This window comes from Natrix helvetica, assembly GCF_964273705.1.
Source record: "Natrix helvetica genome assembly, chromosome: 1".
In the NCBI taxonomy this organism is placed as follows: domain Eukaryota; kingdom Metazoa; phylum Chordata; class Lepidosauria; order Squamata; family Natricidae; genus Natrix; species Natrix helvetica.
In genome coordinates, this window is record NC_138548.1 from 175,236,942 (window position 1) to 175,257,701 (window position 20,760).

At 38.5% G+C, this 20,760-nt stretch overlaps 1 protein-coding gene across 3 annotated transcripts in view; it reads left to right on the forward strand.

The window, feature by feature from the left end:
* The first annotated feature begins 271 nt into the window (after nt 1–271).
* Nucleotides 272–20,760, forward strand: part of GLS (glutaminase) — a 77,294-nt gene continuing 56,805 nt past the window's right edge. For all 3 annotated transcript variants that reach the window (XM_081934998.1, XM_081934999.1, XM_081935000.1), the window contains exons 1-4: nt 272–737; nt 12,884–12,974; nt 13,299–13,420; nt 13,737–13,866. In XM_081934998.1, the coding sequence (XP_081791124.1) occupies nt 388–737; nt 12,884–12,974; nt 13,299–13,420; nt 13,737–13,866 (693 nt within the window). In that variant the 5' untranslated portion in view covers nt 272–387. The remainder of the gene's footprint in view (nt 738–12,883; nt 12,975–13,298; nt 13,421–13,736; nt 13,867–20,760) is intronic.

Here is a 20,760-nt window from a genome sequence, read left to right on the forward strand (position 1 = left end):
ACTAAAGCCCTCTGAAGGGATCAGCAGAAACAAAGAGCAGCCCCTAAATTCGCGGGACGCGTCCCTTGGCTCCGCTCTCGCTGCCCCCTCCCCTCCCGCTCGCCCAGCAGGCCCAGCTCCAAGTGCGCCACATCTTCCAGTCTCTGGGATGGGCGGAGGGAGGAAAAAAAAATGCTTCTCTTAAACGAACATGCCGGAGAGCCAATCGCCTTGGAAAGCGCCCGACGGTTACAGCCGCCGCCGCCCAATGGAGTGGGTCTTGGGGCGGAGTACGTAGGGTGTGAGAGCAAAGCGCGGTCGACTGGCGGTGGCCGAGGCATTTCCCTTCTTCGCCGCCGGAGCTGAGAGACCGCTGCCGGGAAAGGCGGAGAAGACGAAAGGGCTATCATGATGCGGCTCCGCAGTCCTGCGCTGCTGAAGGACCTGCTCTGGCTCAGCCAGGCCGGTACGGGAGGGCTCAGCTGTTGCCGTCGCTCGGCGCTGAGGTGGCTCCATCCCGTCTGGCCCGGCGTAGCCGGTGGCCGCTTGCCTTTGCGGCTCATGCCCGGGGCTGCCGCCGCCGCTGCCTCCCGCTCGTTGTGCACCAGCTCAGAGGGCATCTTGGAGCAGACTGGCAAGGGCCCTCCGGCCCAGCAACCGACGGCACCTACCGTGCCCGCCGTGATGCCCGCCTCGGCCCCCGGCCAGAACAGCCACAACGCGGGAGCAAGCAAGGAAGCAGGCGTCTTGGGGGAAAAGTAAGTGGCGGCAGCGAGGGGCGGGCCGGGGTCGTTGGCGGGACCGAAAGCCAGCCCTTGGGAGACAGAAGGAAGGATGCTCCTGCCGGCTGGTGGTGGGCGCATGCCTGCCGGTGCTGGCGTCTTCCTCCCCTTGACATGTGACAGGATGCTGCCTCATAAATGTCAGGACAAGATAGGGCTACCCCACGTGCGGGGTGGATTTCTGGGTGGCAGAGCTGAAGATGGGACTGGGAGAGGTTGCCACGACAACCGTCCCTGGCCACGGGGAGAGGGGTGGGAGTTTCTTGGCCATCCCTTTCTTCCTTTGATGCAGTTTGTCCCAAAGGAGCTTTATTTTCAGGAAGCAACTGGACTTTCTGGTTTTCCTTTGAAGACATTTCGCTTCTCATCCAAGAACCTTTTTCAGCTCTGAATGGATGGTGGGGAATGGAAGGATCCCCCATCCAGTCCAGAAGTTGTGGGAGCTTCATCCCTGGAGGCTTTCAAGAAGAGACTGGATTGCCATCTGTCAGAAATGGTATAGGGTCTCCTGCTTGGGTGGGGAGTTGACTAGATGACCTACAAGGCAGGGGTGAAATTCAGCAAATTCTGACAGGTTATGGAGAACCGGTAGCGGAAAATTTTAAGTAGTTCGGAGAACCGGCAAATACCATCTCTGGCTGGCCCCTGGGGTGGGAATGGAGATTTTGCAGTATCCTTCCCCTGCCATGTCCACCAAGCTACGGCCACAGAACCTGTAATAAAAAAAAAATGAATTTCACCACTGCATACAAGGCCCCTTCCAACTCTCTTAATCTCTGAAGAAGAAGCTTCTTGGATGAGAAGCGAAACATCTTCAAAAAAAAGCCAGAAACTCCAGTTGCCTCTTGAAAAAAAGCATCTTTGGGACAACCATGACCTGGATGACTGAGAATCTCCATAGACTTTGATGCATTTATTTTCCTGGAAATTAAAGTCGCTTTCACTCTCTATTCAAAGTAAAGTGTATGTGGTGGGGGAGGAGCGCCTCTGTGGTGTTCTGGGCATTGTAGCAGAAAATGCCCATTGGAAGGATCTTCTGGGCACTGATTTGGGTGGGTTTTACTTAATCAGTGGATAATTCCAATTAATTTATCTCTTAAATTAGTGGGGTTGAAACTGGAGTTTGGGATAGTGTCAGCGATGCTTTAGTCTAGCTAGATTTTATTTTTAAATTCAAATGCTACTATTTATTTGAAAATTTATATTCGAAATGTGACTTACTTAGAGATTTTATGTCTTTCAACTAAGGGTCATAAGCTGATTCATGAAACAGGCCTGTGAAAGGGTTCTGTTTTCAGTTTTCACTTATTTTATTGGAAGTGTTCATTAAATGATGTACAGTTTCCTTTTTTTGATACATATTTATGAAATGAGATCTAGGGAGGAGAAAATATTTCCACCATGCAATGTGTAAAAGGGAATTCAAGAAACAGTAATCTAAAAATACTGTGTTGGTGGAGTTTTTTAGAATTTTCCTGCCCAGCGTTTATATCTAAGAATTAAAATCTAGGGTACAATTAAACAGTTTCAAAGGATTGTATCTGAAATGTTGAATGTAACTTAAAAATCTTATAGTTGAATTTCTCATTTATTAACAGTCTCATTTACAGAAGAGATAAATAGTGAAATACACTTAGGTGAATAGTCATGTTAAAAGTGCTCAGAAGTTTTCAATTTTTCTTCCAAGGAAAGCATTTTATTTCAGTCAACGTTTCTGAACAGAGGAATGTGCATTTTAGTTATTTGTCCCTTCATATAAAACCACTGACAATAGACAACATGTATACTTGTGCATTGATTAGAATTTTTTAGGTAATACAGTTTTAAATTTAAAAGCAAAATTGTTTTTACTGCTTGCTGTGAATCTACTGATCTATGATTGCAGCTGCTGTAGATGTTTTTATGATTCATCTTTAAAATGGTTTTCAGGCCAATCAATGAGCAATGTTCTATCTGTGGGCAGTGGGGAGGAAGCTATAGACTCAGTTATTTCAGTGAAATTAATGTTAGAAAATGGTCTGCCTGCAGTTTTGGGAAAATCATAAGGTTTAAGGAATTAAGTTCTTTGATTTGATTTGGTAATTGGATGTAAAATTCTGGCAGGGGAACTTAGAATTAGAACTCCAAAATTGGATATTCTAGCTCTCTATTCCATAATTCAGATATAAAACCAGTGGTGGGATTCACTTACCTTTCCCACCGGTTCACAAATATGAGTGCACGTGCCACATCTGCACATGTGCACTGCCTTCGCATGTGCAGAAGGCCGTGCATTACGTCAGGAGTGTGTGGGCAGAGCCTCCCGCAGCCGCTGTTATTGGTTCGTCCGAACCGGAGAGAACCGACAGAGAACCTCCTCTGTATAAAACTAATAGAACTTTTACTTTTTAATTCCTTATAAAATTAGATCATGAGTTTTTGTTCAAGTGCTGCATCTCTTAAACATTTTAAACTTGTTAGTACCTTGCTGCTGCTAAAGCAGCCGGGCCATTCTATTTAATACATTTCAGTTATATATAATGCTCAGCAAATTTTGTAAAGAAATTATATTCAAAACACAACTCATTAGTAATCAAATGATTGAGAGTACTGATTTATTGTTTGGCCCAAGCATTCCACTAAAACATTTTCCTTCCTATTTTCAGATTTGGGTTATTCCACAATAATAGTTTTTCATGGGATTTTGGATCAAAATGTACGTAGTAAGCAATTACTGATTAGATGTGTTTGGCAGTTTTCTAGGCCGGAAATGAAGATACTTGTTTGATGTCCTTAGACCTAAAATTTCAGAAGTGTTTTACCACTCTAATCATAAGGCAATCTCATACTGTGAAAGGATATTCAATAGACCTTAGCATACCGATAGAGGATAGAGGAGAATATTTGTAGCTCAGGGTTGAAATGAGGGATCCCTACTGCTCTCTGAGCTTGATCATTTCATTACCCAAACTAGGTAACCCAGATGAGCAGAAATTAACACCAAGATTAATGTTAGATCAACAATCAAGAAGCAAACAGTATCCCAAACAAGGAACTCTCAAAGAAGCTAACAGTAAACGGCCTAATCAAAGAACCATCAAGACCACTCCCACCAACACTGATAAGGCAAGAATAGAACTAGACTATAATATAAAATGAGAGTAAACCCCACTCCCTACTAGGAACAAATTTCATGGACAAAGTTTTTGGCTTGAAAAGCCTTAGATTTGGTGAAACGCAAACACTGCGCTCCAGCATAAGAACTTTATGCCATCTATGAAACATAGTGCTGGTATCATGGTTTGGCCAGTTTCGCTAGCTCTGTCTCAGGGCGGCTTTGCCATCATCAGTGGAACCATGAATTCTAAATTGTCTCAGCAAATTCTACAAGAAAGTGTTAGGCTATTTGTCTGTGAACATATACTCAACAGAAAGTGGATCATGTAGCAAGACCACAACACAAAAGACACAAGTCATATAACCTAAGCGTGATCAACAATTAAGAAAAAAGTTAATATTTTGGATTGGCCAAGTCAACCTCCTGACCTTTATCCTATAAAAGTGGAGAAGGACTTGAAGAAGGAATTTCATGTGAAGAAACAAAGCAACATCCCTGAGTTAAAGCTATTCAGTTAAAGGAATAGGCTAAATTTCTTATGTACAGGCCTGATCAACCATTACCAGAATGTTTAATTGTATTATTGCTGCCCAAAGGGGGGGGGGGGGCACACCAGCAAATATTATTTTTCTAACCTTTAGATGTAACTTTAGATCATTTTCCTCAATAAGTAAATGAACAAGTATAATATTTTGACGCATTTGTTGAATAGGGTTCTCTTTATCTAGTTTCAGAACTTGTGTGGAAAGGACATTTTAGGGTATATTTTAATCTAATCTTAAGTATTTAATAGATAATACTTGTTAAACATTAATCTCAAGGTAATATTCATTTTGGTAACTTTAAACTTGCCCCAGAGACTTAATGGAAGCTTTAAATATTGAATTATGTCTACTGAAATTACATCTATACATTTAAGCATGTTTTATTCAAACTATTAAGGTATTTTTGAGAAAGATATCAATTCAATTAGTTTATACAATTTCTAAAAAAAAGCATAACTGGTAATCTCTTGCAGTAGTTTACAGATTTACTGTGTCCTGAAGAGAGTAAATTAGTTTTGTTCCCCAGTTAATAGTACAATCAGGGTATAAGCCCCGTTACTGTATGACATAAATAAGCATTGGTAACGGCATGAAAAATATTCAGACTAGCTATAATATCATCAGCAAATAGGGGTAATTTATATCCATTGCCATGTTTCACCTCATCTTAATATCTTTAGGGTCACTAATACTGTAGAAGAAAATCAGAGAGGCAAGAGGTACAATTGTCAGGCCCCAATTTCAGTTGATAAATTGAGAGTTAACTCTACTAGGTGAAGATAAAAATTTGAAATCCTGTGAACAAAAGATGCCCATATTTCTTGAACGGCTGTAATATAAGCCTCATAAAATGATAAAGGGAATGTGGAAAGAAAATGATTGGTTGTTGACCTGTAACAAGTCCTAGTTTATGAAAATTATGTACTATTCAACTGGAAATTTGTATCAATTTTTTAACGTTGTTAAATATAATAATGAATATCATAAATGCAGTTTTCAGCAATTCAATTCTTAGGTTACAGAAAAAGCTGTTTCTTGCAACATGATATCAGACTATTGTTGCACATTTGTCTCTCTTTAAAAATCTGAATCAATTTACATTCTGACTATTATAAGTATTGTGCCTTGTAGGCAAAATATTTTTCAAGGCTATTTTCCCAGGGTTACAGATGTATGGAACCGTAATAAGCTTCTTGAAGAGGAAGTGCACAAATGAAAAAAAAAGGATGAATATAGGTTTAAACTGAAAGAAGCTAAATGTCCAAAAAATGAAGTACTCAACCTAATTGTGCTAGGGTCAAAAAAATATAACTGTTTTGAATGTCCAATAAGGCTAGGGTTATTGACCTCGACTTTTCGCTTTTCAACCCTGGGAAGAATTACATAGAATAGAAATGCCCCTATGCTAGCATTGATTATTAGAGAAAAAGTAAGATCTGGATAAATCATGATTTTGAATCTATAGTATTTTCAATTTGATAGCTTTCTCAAAAGTTGTAAAAAGTCTATGATACTGGATTTCAATAATTTAATGCACCCACCCACATAAATATATGCCTGTGAAGGATTGCTGCTTGTTTTTAATCTGTAAGTATCAGTTATCACAAATTTAAAATCAACTTGCAATGAGAAGACTTCCTGAATGTATTATTCCTTATATTTAACAAAACCTTCTGCCACTCAGCAATTTGAAAGTAAGTTAATATTTAAATTATTTCTGGTCAGTTGCCCATGTACTTGTAGAGTAAAATGAAGGTCTTCTAAGGTCTTAATTCTGGTTTCATGAAAAGTAACAAGGAGTCTTTTCAGGGTTTTCAGATCTTTATCAAACATAAAAGCTGGAGCTTTTATTATTTTAAAGTTATCATGTATTCAATATACGCCAGTTTTTAAAATTTCAAATTTACTGTTGTTGGGAAATAGACTGCCATTTCAATATTAAGTCAAAATTAGTTAATTGTTTCTAGAAAAGCAATACATTGAAATTAATACAGGATTTTTATCCAATCTATTGGGGCTTGGAGGAGTAGCAGAAGAAGGAATGTTTAGCTTTCTTGTCTGTCTGGGATAATCCATCTCCCCCCCCCCCCCCTATCCATTTTTTTGAGAGAATCACTTGCCTTGAAGTGATTTAGGGAGAGCCGTCCTCTTCATTTTATGAGGCAGATGGCTAAAATATTACATCAATGTTATTTAAAGTAATCTGTAAGTGTTTGAGCATAAATAATTTACTATTCAGCTATTTATATGAGTAACTCCATCCATAGGAACGGAGTGGGAAAAGAAAGCAAGTAACTAGAATGCCATGAAAGCTGGAACATGCCTATTTATCCCAAAGGTGCTTTTTCAAGAGGCAACTGGACTTTCTGGTTTTCTTTGAAGACGTTTCACTTCTTATCCAAGAAGATGAAGAAGCTTCTTGGGTGAGAAGTGAAAAGTCTTCAAAGAAAACCAGAAAGTCCAGTTGCCTCTTGAAAAAGCAAGGGGACAACCATGACCTGAATGACTGAGAATCCCCATAGACATGTCTCCTATTTCTTTGGGTAGTTGGTTCTGTTGTCAAAGTCCTCTTGTTAGGGTTGCCTACTCCCCCAAATTGGTTGCAATCTGCCTTCTTGTATCTTAAATCTTTTTTTTTTTTTGTGCTGCTTAATGAGAGAATGCTGCAGGTTTTGACCTCCTTCTGGATGACCGTTCTCATCCTCCCACACAGTTGACTTTTGTCAAGGCTAAATATTCCCAGCTCCTTTAATCCGACTTCATAGGACTTTGTTTCTAGCCCCCTAATCATCTTTGTTGTCTTCCTCTAAATCCCTCTTAAAGTGTTGTGCCCACACAGTGTTCTAGTTGGGGACTAGTCGAACCGGAATAAAGTATAATGATTAATTCTGCAATTTTTAACTTGTATGTTTGTAAGTGGTGTCTAAACTAACATTTACCTTTTTACAATCACATCACGCAAATATTAATCTGAGTACCTTTCACAAGTACTATGACGATCCTATATTTCTCATCTTATACCTATGCATTTCATTTTTTTACTAAATGAAAAACTTGGGATTCGTATTCATTAAATGTAATTCAACTGGCTTCTCTGACTGGCAAGATTATTTTAAATATTGTTTCTGCCTTCTAATACATTCAGTTTCTTATCTAATTTTGTGCTGTATGGCAAATATGATAAGCATTCCCCTATCTGTTCATTTATGACAGTGAGAAAAATATGAAAGAATGTTGATGCTATTCTCCAATGCAAAGAAAAACTACTAATGAGCATTTTTGAGTATGATTTGAACCAGCTGCAAATTGACTGAACTATCATTCTATTAAGCTGACAAATACATAAATGGCATTTTTATTAAAGTCCAGATATACTATTTCTATAGTACATTATCCACACCTTTTAAGGAAATTGGTAGCTAATTTGTCAGCAAGATTTGTCAGACAAGATTCATAATGACTCCTTTTATTTATTTATAAGCTCTATTGATTATGATCTGCTCTAGAGTCTTCCCAAATACTGTTTGGATCAGGGGTCTCCAGGTCACAGCCCACTACCAGGCCATGGCCTATTTGCAATCGGGCTGTGCAAGCAGCATACACATGCAGAACACAACTTGTGCGAGTGGCAGACTGTTGTGTGTGCACCTGTGTGCACACACTTGCACAAGTTCAGCTGCTTTTGTATGCGGGCCAATCCGCCGCTCGTGCAAGTTGAAATGCACACATGTATGCGCTGGCTCAATGCTAGTGTGAGTTAACCCGTGTGCATGCTGGCCTGCTGCTCGCACAGCCCTATTCCTCTCTCCCATGCACCAAGGTGCCAAACTGCAAAGGTTAGACCTTTGGTTTAGATGACAGGCTGACTGACGACTAGTTTGCTGCATTTCTCCCCCCCCCAGCATCTTATTTGCATTTAAAATGTATTAATAAAGAACTGTGCTTTAGATGTACAGATATTTCTAATTACAATGATTTTGAAAAAAAAAATGAATTTTGAAATTTTCCAGTTTAATATTATATCCATATATTGATACTATTTTTTTTGAAAAATTACACTTTTAGAAATTGTCAAATTTCAGTAGAATTTAATAGTACCACTAGAAGCTTTTCAATGTCAGCTCACTAGTTTCCTTTTCCATATGAATGTAGATGTAAATGTTGTGCCTACTTTCTACTGTATCCTTTACTGTTGGTTTTATTATGTTCCCCAGTGGCAGCATGCATATAAGAATAATCTTTGCTGGGGTTTGTGGATCTCTTGAAAAGATTATTTTACACTTCAATTTTTGCTTTATCACACTTTAATGAATTTTATATGCAATGGAACAAATTTGCAATGCATGGTTCTGTCTGTGCATTGGTGTTTTTTTCTTCTATTTAACCCTGTGCTACTCGTCATCTTCTTCCTCCTGAAGGGAGAGATGGGAGAAAGGAAAGAGATCCTGAATTGTCCCTTAATGTTTCCTTTGTTCTCATGCTCTGCTATCTCCATGCTGAACAGCTGCCCCTTTCTTCCAAATGATCTGTTGGATTGTGGTTTCACTTTAGCAACTTTCAGAATTAGCCTGGATTCATATTTACATAAGAATAAACTATATCTTAAATTTTGCAATGTGACAGTTGTTTATGGCGCCAGAAATTTATTTAGCCTCTTTACTGCAAAAGTTTCGCATGAAATTCTACATAGATACAGTAAATAGCTAAAATATTTCCATAAAAAGTATTTTAAAGTTTAAATATAACACCACCACCAGCAGCCCTACTTGCTTACCATCAGGTGGATCACGAAGGGAAATTGCATTAAAAATGTTAAATTAACAGAAGAAAAATAAATTGGCTTCTATGTTTGAAAGAATATGTTTTCTAGTATTGAATATAATTCAGGATTCTTTCAATTGCATTCTTTGACAAATCATTGCAAATCCAATAATGTAATACAGTAATCCTTCTAGTATTCCTTCATTTTAGTTTCATGTCAAATAATTAATTTTATGATGAAAGCCCACACATTTTTTGCAGTAATCATGCTTTTGTATGCATTTTGTTTCTTATCAATCGTTTCTTGCAGTTTGTCAGTCTACCAAATATCAATTTACATATTTCTCATTAATGTAATGCCACCCACTTAAGTAGCCCTCTTCATTTAATTATTTTTATGCTGGTCCAGGGTATTTTTATGTATTCATTACATCCTGTTTCTACTTGTTTTGTCGAAAATTGAATTCATCTTCCAATACTTTTTTCTTTCGTATTTTTCATTTCTTTCTCCAAGATCCATTCGACATTGCTAAATAATCATCTATCCCACATTACAAACTCATTGCTGTAATTCACTAATTGTTTCAGGGTTTTTTATCATAAACAATCACATTTATTTATTTATTTATTAAATTTCTACACTGCATATCTCACCTAAGTCAGTCTGGGTGATTTACAACAGAACAATAAAACTAATAGGTAAAGGTTAAGGTTCCTCTTGCACATATGTGCTAATTGTTCCCGACTCTAGAGGGCGGTACTCAATCCGTTTCAAAGCCGAAGAGCCAGCGCTGGCCAAAGATGTCTCCGTGGTCATGTGGCCGGCATGACTAAACACCAAAGGTGCATGTAACGCTGTTATCTTCTCACCAAAGGTGGTCCCTATTTTTCTACTTGCATATTTTTATGTGCTTTCGAACTACTGGGTTGACAGAAGCTGGGACAAGTAACAGGAGCTTTACTTTAGTTTACTCATTACGTGGCGCTAGGGATTTGAACCGCCAAATTGCCGACCTTTCTGATTGACAAGCTCAGCGTCTTAGCCACTGAGCCACCGCGTCCCTTAATAAAACTAATATAAATACATAAATAAAAGCATATCTTAAAACAGTATTAAGAACAAGTTAATACTTAGAAGTAAAATTAAATCAGGTTAAAAATTCAAATGCTAGGATATTAACAAGGCAGTGGGACTATCTTCAGGTCACCAGCCATCCCAAGGGCTGTTACAACATATCATATTTTATACCCCCATGTTAATAATAATAGGGAGTTTCCAAATGGCTTCATTAAGCTTTCATTCATTTCATTCTTTTGTCTCATCCAAACCCATCCATCTATATCACCTAATGTCATTTTTTTCTCCAAATTGTATGTATTCAGAATGTTGTATATTTTTTTCTAAAACTTAACTGTGATTCTTTCATTATCATCATGCAACTATCACACCTCTGTGGATATGTGCTTTTATATGCATCCACTATAACATTCTTTTTCTATTTCCCATAATGCTATATTGGTTTTTATTTTCTTTGTCCAGCAGACAACTGGAATGGGTAACAGTTGTAGCAGTAAGAAAAGTAAAAAAAAGATAAAAAGGAACATTTGTGTTATTTCACATTAAGGTTTGCTACTCTATTTCTTGTCTTTGTCCTCCATATAATGACAAGGGGAAAGGAGAATGGGTGCTTTTTCATTTCATGTTTGCAGAAGTGTCATGGAAATGTGGGTAAGAGTAACATGGAATGGAGGGGGCAAAGAAAGAGAAGTTAAAGTTACTCAGTTGTTGCTGCCATTAGTAAAACCGGAGAAGATGGGAAGGTAAAGGGGTATACAGTGAGAAAAGACATTTGTCTTTAATTATAGTAATTGCAGTATATATGCTGGCCTATAACTGTAATAAATATTTGATTTGATGTCTACTTTATTAGGACATTAATAAGGTTACTCTCCTATGTAGCATTTTGAGCCAGTTATCTCCTTAGAATCCCCAATGTATTTATGAGCCAATGCAATTATCTACAAGCACTCAGTGTGCATGTTGTTCAATTGCTAAGTTGTGTTTGACTCTTTGCGGTCCAATGGATCATAGTTTCCGAGACTTTGTCCTCCACTGTCTCTTGGAGTTTGCCTAAATTCATGTTCACTGTAGCAATGACATTATCTTAACCATTTCATCCTCTGCTGCCCCCTTCTCCTTTTGCCTTCAATCTTTCCCAACATCAGAATCTTTTCCAACTCAGTGTGCATACTGTTTTCAAAATACAGGTCCGTATAGTTCCAGAATTTTTGCAGTCTTTGCTTTTAGCTAACCTTGGCATCTTACTTACAGATCTTGCTGTCTCAGTATTAGCTTAATCAGTCTTCTGCTGCGGTCTTATTATAGGGCACAAACTTGTTACTTCTTTTCTAGCTAATGCTATACTTCAAATGCTCTCAACTTGTTTAAGTAATGTTATTTCTTAATATAAGTCAAATTGGATATTTTGGAACTTGGTTTTAATATAAAGTGTTAGGGCCCAAACTTCATTCAGAACTGAGATTCAGAACTTCTTTAAAAGTCACTTTATGGCCTTGTAATAGATGTTTGAAGGCCAGCATTATCTTTGTTCTACCAAAATGACTTGCCATGCCTTATGGCTTCAAATGAGCTTCTCTCTTTATTTTTTCAGTACAGACTTTGCAGTGAATAAACACTCACTTCTATATAGTAAAGATAATGGTGACAACGCCATGTCCACTTTCTGTCTTAGTTCTTTTTGGTTATGCTGAATATGTATTTTTCTAAGTATTTAATGATGCTAAAACACTGCTCTTAGGCTAAACAAATATTACATAACATGATTGAGCTGTGAAATAGAGGGAGAAAAGCTTATACTGCAGTTTAAACTGATAAGCTTTATCCAAGAATAGTCCATTTGAGATATTTTCTGTAAGTAAATTAAATGTTTGCCATGCTTTCTGTATCAGCTAGTTCAGTGCCATAACTAAATACTGGGCTAATCTGGTTGATTTAACTGCAACAGATGTCAATGATATATAATCTTTGAAGTTATTTAAAAACTACTTTAAGGAGTTGAACTAAGCCTTAATGTTTGAACATTTTAAACATGCACATTTCCTAAAAGTATATCCATGTTAAATGTTCTATGGAATTTAAAATTTGCAAATTAATCTTTTTTTTTAACTGATTTTTAGTCACAAATTACCACCTGTATCAGTTTTTTTTAAAAATCGAATTCTTAAAACTTTTTGTTAAATTTTGGTTTTAGCCTTGTGCTTTCTATAGTTGGAAAATGTATCTGACCAAGAAGAAAACTATGCATATTGTTTACTTAGATTTTTTTTAGTTATCTAGCAAGGAGGCATGATTGAAAGATTGAACTTGTGTATTAATTGGAAATTTACTATATAGCAAAATGTTGTTATATTGGCATATACAGTTACTTGTGTCCTATTTTGATAGGAAAAATAAATAAAAATGTCTATGGAAGAACAAATATAGTGTTTAAATAATAATGATTAATGACATTATGTGTATGTGAAACTTTCACTGTAGGATTTATATTTCATTGTGTGTGTGTATATGAAACTATGTTTCACGCTAAGATTTAATTAAGAATAGATTTTCATAGGAGTATATTTTATAGAATTGCATTGATTTAAGATCATGACAAACTAATACTTGATTTCTCCCCATATCTGTGTTCTCTCCTTAGTAAAGGAGGTTTGTTGCCTAGCTTGGAAGATTTGCTCTTCTATACTATTGCAGAAGGACAAGAAAAAATACCAGTTCATAAGTTCATCACAGTAAGTTTTTCATCATGTTTCTAATGAATGATGTGCTAGGTAAATTAGTCATATATCTTTTTATTTTTGAAAACATACAGGTTTGGTAATGACCAGTTTATGGGAAGGTTACTAAAACAGAGTGTCACCGAAATTTTAAGTTTTAAAGAAGGCTGCCTTAGTGTGGCTATATATATTATAAAACAAAACACAGAAAACAGAAATGTCTGTGAACTATCTATTGCAGTCTATTGGAAAAGAAGATGAGGTGGGAATCAGAACCGATGTTATGTGAATTAGTGTTCCAGAAGAAGAAATATCTGTGATGCCTTTTTTATTTTACAGGCTTTAAAATCTACAGGTTTACGAACAGGTGATCCGAGGCTGAAAGAATGCATGGATATGTTAAGATTGACGCTTCAGACAACATCAGATGGTGTCATGCTAGACAAAGATCTCTTTAAAAAGTAAATACCTTAATTGATTTGCTACAATTTGTTTATAGTATGGAATAATGAGGCTAGTACAAAATGTTGTAAATGAGCACTGCTCAGAAATATTTTTCAATATGCAATTCCCCCACATCTGATTTCATGGAAAGAGGAAGAGCACAGAGGAGACCAAAAGTGTGCATTATGTCAGTAGTTGATATATTACCTTCAGTAAATGATATCTTTGGATACAATACTATTATTTAGATTTTAGAAGCACTTGTATTATCTCTGTAGTGAAAGACATGTAGTATTTGTACTCATGTTATAATATTTTTTTTGTATTTCACAGATGTGTCCAAAGCAACATTGTGTTACTAACTCAGGCTTTCAGGCGAAAATTTGTCATTCCTGATTTTATGTCATTTGCCTCTCACATTGATGAGTTATATGAAGATGCTAAAAAACAGTCAGGAGGGAAGGTAAGTGTCTTATTAAAAATAATTGGTGGCAATATAGAGATGACCAGCTGCAGAACATTGTTTGTGCCCTTCAGATCCTGGGATCATGCCACCAATCTTGGTAGAAAGATATAGAATGTTCTCCATATGATTTTCATTGATCTGTGGACTGAAGGATGGTTTTAAGTACAAATAATCTTCACTTAACAATTGCTCATTCAGCTTCTGTTCAAATTTATGGCAGTACTAAAAAAAGAGAATTACAAGTGATTCTCAGAGTTGTTATCATTCTAATGTCTTGATGGTTATGTGATTGTGTTTTGGCATTTGGAAGCCAATGCATGCAATCTTCTCTATATACTGTATAAAAGGCAAACACCACTCACTCATCATGAAATCTCCAGAACTATAGCCTACAAACTTGAAATTCGGCACGCATGTTCCTCTTGGCTTCTAGGTGCTCGCTAAGAAAGGGTTTTTCGAAATGACTATCAGATCATTAGTATTTCTTATACAGTAATTAACACACTCTGATGCTAAGGAGTTCTACTCCCCCTCCCCACCTGAAAAGAACTCTGTTCCAACTGTCAGTTGCCTTATATTAACATGCTCTGAAGCTAAGCAATTAAACATTCTACTCCCCCTCCCAACCTGAAAAGTCTGTTCCAACTGCCAGTTGCCTCACATTCCATTACCTCAGTTCAAACTGGCAGACATTCCACTCCTTCACTCAGGAATGGTCTGGGGCTCCTTACAGTGCTAAATGTCGGTACCTCACCAAAATGTCTACCTATTGAACTGCTTACGTACTCAAGGTGGGGGGAGCAATATTCCCTTATGTGTTTCAATCATCGACCACCACTGGGTCAATGGATTGTGAACTGAAGTTCTCCTGCATAGCCCGATCATGTAGTTTGGTCGCGAAGCACAGGTATCCAGCTAGTATCCCATAGTCACTATTTGCTTCTTTCAGAGCTGGCTTCCAAAAGCAAAGTCAATGAGGAAGCCAGAAGGAAGTTGCAAGTCATGTTCAAGTGATATCATGCTTAAGCACCTACAGTGATTCACTTAATAACTGCATCTAGGATTGATGGTGTAAATCAGTACAGTCATGTGGCATTTCAACTTACAACTTTCAGTAAGTGAGAACTATCTGAATAATAGACTTCTGTGAGGTAAAACACACCTATTTTTTACAACCTGCTAGTTCCCCAAAATAAAGGAATAACAAGTCAAACATTCTGTTGTCATCTGTCCAAAGCTTTCAGTAGTATGCAGGCAGGCTAAGAAGTTACCCTAGGTTAGTGCTATTTTCTTTTAAAAAATTACAGTTGGAATTTCTTTTTTTTTAATGCAAATTTTTCCATTTATATATATTATATATTTTTAATGATGATTTGTCAGAGAGTCCCACAAAGAGGGTATCAGTCCACTTGTACATTTACTTTGTGTTTCCCAACAATTGATATTAATAAGCATATATTGAACAGATTTTTGTTTTCCCCAAATTTTTTCATGCAGCATATGCAAGTGAATATGTATATATATTCTCGTACATTTTCACGGGTGTAGGTATGCTGGTCTTGTATGCTGTATGTATGCTTGAATGCTGTATGTATGTATGCAGTGGTGGGTTTCTGCCGGATCGCGCGATCCGGTTGGTGAATGAACCCGGAAGTAATTTCCTGCCCCGCCCCCTTGGCATTTTTTGCATTGGGGCTGACTCCCCGCCGCCACCGCTGTGCTACATCATGTTCCTTGTCTTCTGGCCGCGGGCCCACTCCGTGGAAAACATAGGCGCAATTACAGCCCGGACCAGGAGCAAAGCCCCTTTTCCAACTGGCCCTTCCTCCCTCGGAAGGCTTCGGAGGGAAGCTTCTGCAGAAGCCCGGGCGAGTGACAACATGTTCCCGCTGTTAGGAAGTCTCCAAGGCTGTAATTTTCTGAGCTGTGCGCGCGCGCCTGTTTTCCACGGCGTGGAGCAGCGGCGAGGTTCTGCGTGCCCAGCAATGACTCCGGAGGCCATCCGGGAAGACGAGGAACGCGAGGGGGGACCCTGCCCCCCCACTGATGGCCTCCGGAATCATCGCTGGCCGCGCAGAGCCTCGCTGCTGCGCCACGCCTTTGAAAACAGGCGCGCGCGCACAGCTCAGAAAAGCTTCCCTCCGAAGCCTTCCGAGGGAGGAAGGGCCAGTTGGGAAAGGGGCTTTGCTCCTGCTCCGGGCTGTAATTGCGCCTATGTTTTCCACGACGTGGAGCAGCGGCGAGGCTCTGCGCAGCCAGCGATGATTCCGGAGGCCATCAGTGGGGGGCAGGGTCCCCCCTCGCGTTCCTCATCTTCCCGCATGGCCTCCGGAGTCATTGCCGGCCACGCAGAACCTCGCCGCTGCTCCACGCTATGGAAAACATAGGCGCAATTACAGCCCGGAGCAGGAGCAAAGCCCCTTTCCCAACTGGCCCTTCCTCCCTCGGAAGGCTTCGGAGGGAAGCTTCTGCAGAAGCCCGGGCGAGTGACAACAAGTTCCCACCATTACGAAGTCTCGGAGGCTGTAATTTTCTGAGCTGTGCGCGCGCGCCTGTTTTCCAAGGCGTGGAGCAGCAGCGAGGCTCTGCGCGGCCAGCGATGATTCTGGAGGCCATCAACGGTCCCCCCTCGCGTTCCTCGTCTTCCCGGATGGCCTCCGGAGTCATTGCCAGCCACGCAGAACCTCGCCGCTGCTCCACGCCGTGGAAAACAGGCACGTGCGCACAGCTCAGAAAATTACAGCCTCCGAGACTTCGTAACGGCGGGAACTTGTTGTCACTTGCCCGGGCTTCTGCAGAAGCTTCCCTCCGAAGCCCTCCAAGCGAGGAAAGGCCAATTGGAAAAGGGGCTTTGCTCCTGCTCCGGGCTGTAAGCTTCCCTCCGAAGTCTTGGGATGTTCTGAGGAGCCCCCCAAGGAAAAACGCCGCTGCCAGGTACTTTTAATCATATATTTTGGTCCTATGACTGCAGAATGCTGCAAAATACCATAAATGCAGGCCAGTTGTTGAGTGTTTCAAATGTGATTGGAACACTCAACAAGGTGACCACAGTGTGTGTGTGTGTGAGTCAGACAGAGAGAGGAACAGAGAGAGACAGAGAGAGGGAGTGAGGGAGGGAATCAGAGAGATACTTTTTTTTTGCTGTTTATTTCAGGAAAAATAAAGTAAGTCCTTAAATTTGTATTTAAAACTTATTTCACTAAGGTTTGAAGGAAATTCGCCCATGGTATAAAACCTGATGACCCAAAAGTATCTAATAGTTAAGATTTCAAGCAATTTCCTGACTTCCGGTGGTAACGTGGAGGCGAGTTGGGGGAAGAAAGCAGGGCTCTGCTCTTCGAACCCCGATATACACGCCTGGAGGATCCCCCAGGGGGATACGCTGAGCTTGTAGGGTGAAGCGGAGAAGTAGGGATACCCCAGAACGAACGAGGCGGAAGGCGATCGCCCGTTACGACTGGGGATACCCTTTTTAACCCAGCGTGTAAACGTTCGCCGCTTGCTGCACTGAATGGTGGACCTGAAGCCTCGGCAAACCACCAAATAGAAGAAGGAAGGAAGAGAATTGAATCAACTTTTGCTACATTGTTGCAACGCCTGATACAAGTGAACACAGCGGAGAGTTACAGGCTGGGAAAAGACGTACCTAAACTATAGAGGAGAACGGGCAAACAGGGAGACTCCAGAGATCTGGCGTGAAAACCCCATCAAAAATGCCACTGAAAGAGGTGAGAGCGACACTTTAAAGTTTAAAAGGAGCCCGAACAGAAACGAGGGGGAAAGAAATACGATCTGGCTGAGGCTACTGTGGAGTCGGGTAGCAGGAGAAAGGAGACAGAAGGAGACTTTGAAAGATCGTGCTAGACCGGGGAACAGCAGCAGACAGCCATTAATTATAGAGCAACAAAGTATCAAGGCGGAAGAGAAAGCCGACGAAATCGCAACATTGTAACAACTTAGAAGTGCCGGAGTATCTGAGCAAAGTTGAAAGAAAGGACTTGAAAAGAACTTAAAAGAATTTAAAGAAGCTCTAAACTTAAAGAAACACAGAGGAAAAAGTGGTGAATGAACTGTCTATATTAACTTTATACAATTGTTATAATCTTTATAATCAAATATTTAAATTAATCAATATTTAAGACAAATAGCGTTATTTATATATATATTTATTGCTACATTGCTATAACCATAAATAAGTAAGTGTGAATCCTGGTGGCAATTACTAGCTATATATGCCACAACCATTTAAATAAGTTTAAATTTGACATTATTAAGAAACAATCTAAGCATTTAAGTACTTAAATATAGCACTGTAAATGTTAAAATGAACAAATATTGAGACTCTCCCCAGTCCTCCCTCCCTGCCTATATAACCCCTTCTCCCAACACCTCTAGATATTATTGTATAATTATTATTATTATTATTATTATTATTATTATTATTATTATTATTATTATTATACTGTATTACTTAAAATTTATATAGTATACTAAGATTAATGCGGATATACTAAGACAAAAAAAAAAAAAGAAGGTGGGGGGAAAGATTGAATGCCAGTTTGGGACAATATATACAAGATACTTTCAGAACAAGATAAAACTATAAGAGAAATGGCAAATATAACATCAACAGCACTTAGAAGCGGAAAAAAGATGAACATCAACCCTGCAATAAACCCAACAACAAGGGGTTCGCCGGCCCCCCCAATATCCAAAGGGCCAACAGAAGAAATGAATGAAACAGAAAAAACAAATGTGGGGTCGAATACTAAAAATATACAGACAGTGCTGCAAACCATTCAAGAAACTATGCTAAAATTCCAAGAAACAGCAACAAAAAACCATGATGAAATGAAAAAAGATATGAATGAAATGAAAATAGATATGAATGAAATGAAAGCAGAGATGTGTGAAATGAAAAATGAAGTCAAGAAAGATATACAGAAATTAGATGATAAAATGGAAACTATACAACAAGCTCTGGGAAAGAATGAACAATTAATAAAAGAAGTAGAAAAAAGAACAGAACAGACAGAAACAAAAATAAACCAGGTTGAACAACAAATGAAAGCATCAAATAAAAAGCTAGAGGAATCACTTATTCACATGGAGATGGACCGTGCAGCTTTCTACCTCCGCTTTCAGAATGTGACAGAGGTAAAAGGTGAAGACCTAACTACGATAATGTCTGGCTTAATTGCAAAAACTCTAAACACAGACAAGCAAGAGATCATAAATGAACTCGACGACATTTATAGAGTTACCACCAATTATGCAAGGAAACATCGACTACCCAGAGAAGTGCACATCAGGTTCGCGAGGAAAAAAGTAAGAGACATACTATATAAAATAACAAGAGAAGAACCGATGATGTACGAGGGGAAGGAGATACTAATATTAAAACAAATCCCACGAAGAGTGAGGGAACAGAGAAGAGACTACCAATTTTTGGCCACGCAATTAATTAAGAGGGAGATACTATTTAGATGGTTAATACCAGAAGGGATGTTAGTAACATGGCAGGAGAAGAGAATTAAAATTGACAACCTTGAAAAAGCACAGGAATTATACGAGCAATTAATGTATCCAGAAGAGAAACAAAACATAGAAGAGGAAATAGAATATAGAAGGGAAGAAAGACAACAAAAGGCAAGGGAGGGAAGACAGGGAGGACGTAGCAGGGAAGAGGAAGAACAACAGAAAGAAGAAGAAGTAAGACCAAAAACAAGAAGTCAAAAAGAAACTAGAGACAAATAAAAATAAGGACAAGTAGAGATCTAGGAAAATGGAGGAAGAAATCCAACTACTATCTGTAAATGTCAATGGTTTAAATTCACTAACAAAAAGAAAACACATCTGGGCAAAATTAATAAAACAAAAAGCAGACATAATATGTCTACAGGAAACACATATCAAACAACAAGACACAAAATACTTAGAATGTCCGAAATTGGGGAAATTATATACAGCATCGGCAGAAGAAAAAAGAAAAGGATTAGCAATTTATGTTAAAGAGAGAATAAAGACAAGCTTAATCTATGCAGATCCAAGGGGAAGAATATTAATTTTAGAGATATGGATAAACCAAAAACCAATATTGCTGGTAGCAATTTATGCCCCAAACGAAGACCAGAAAAATTTCTATAAAAAACTACATGAAAAAATCAGAGAAATTGGAGGGGAAAACATCTGTATAATAGGAGACTATAATGCCATAGTAGATAGCAAAATAGACTATGTAAGTGACAAAAAAACCAAAAACAAAAAAAAAGTATTACCAACAACATGTATGGAGATGATGGAAGAGCTAAATCTAATAGACATCTGGAGAAAAATGGAACCAAATAAAAAACAATTTACCTTTTACTCAAATCCACACCAATCTTGGTCACGGATCGACATGGCATGGATGAATAAGGAAATCGGGGCAGAAATATATAAAATTGAAATACTACCAAACACCTGGGCAGACCATAACCCCATTAAAATAATCTGGAAAGGGGAAAAAAAAACTAGACGAAGATGGACATTAAACCTGCAAATATTAAAAGAAAAAGAATTTATCCAAAAGTGTAAGAGTGAGTTGGGACTATTTCTCAAAGAAAACACAAAAGAACAGACATCAATACAAAATCTATGGGATACCATGAAAGCCTACATACGAGGAATCATTATAGCTTATGCAGCAAAAAGAAATAAAGAAAAATGGGCACAACAGAAAGCATTAGAGAAGGAAATTGAGAACCTAGAAAAAGAACTCCAAAACAAACCACAAAGTGACAAAATTAGAAAAGATTGGATGCTAGCGAAACACAAATTAAACATACTAGTCCAGGAAGAAATAGTAAAACACTTAAAACTAACGAAACAAAATTTTTTTGAACAAGCAAA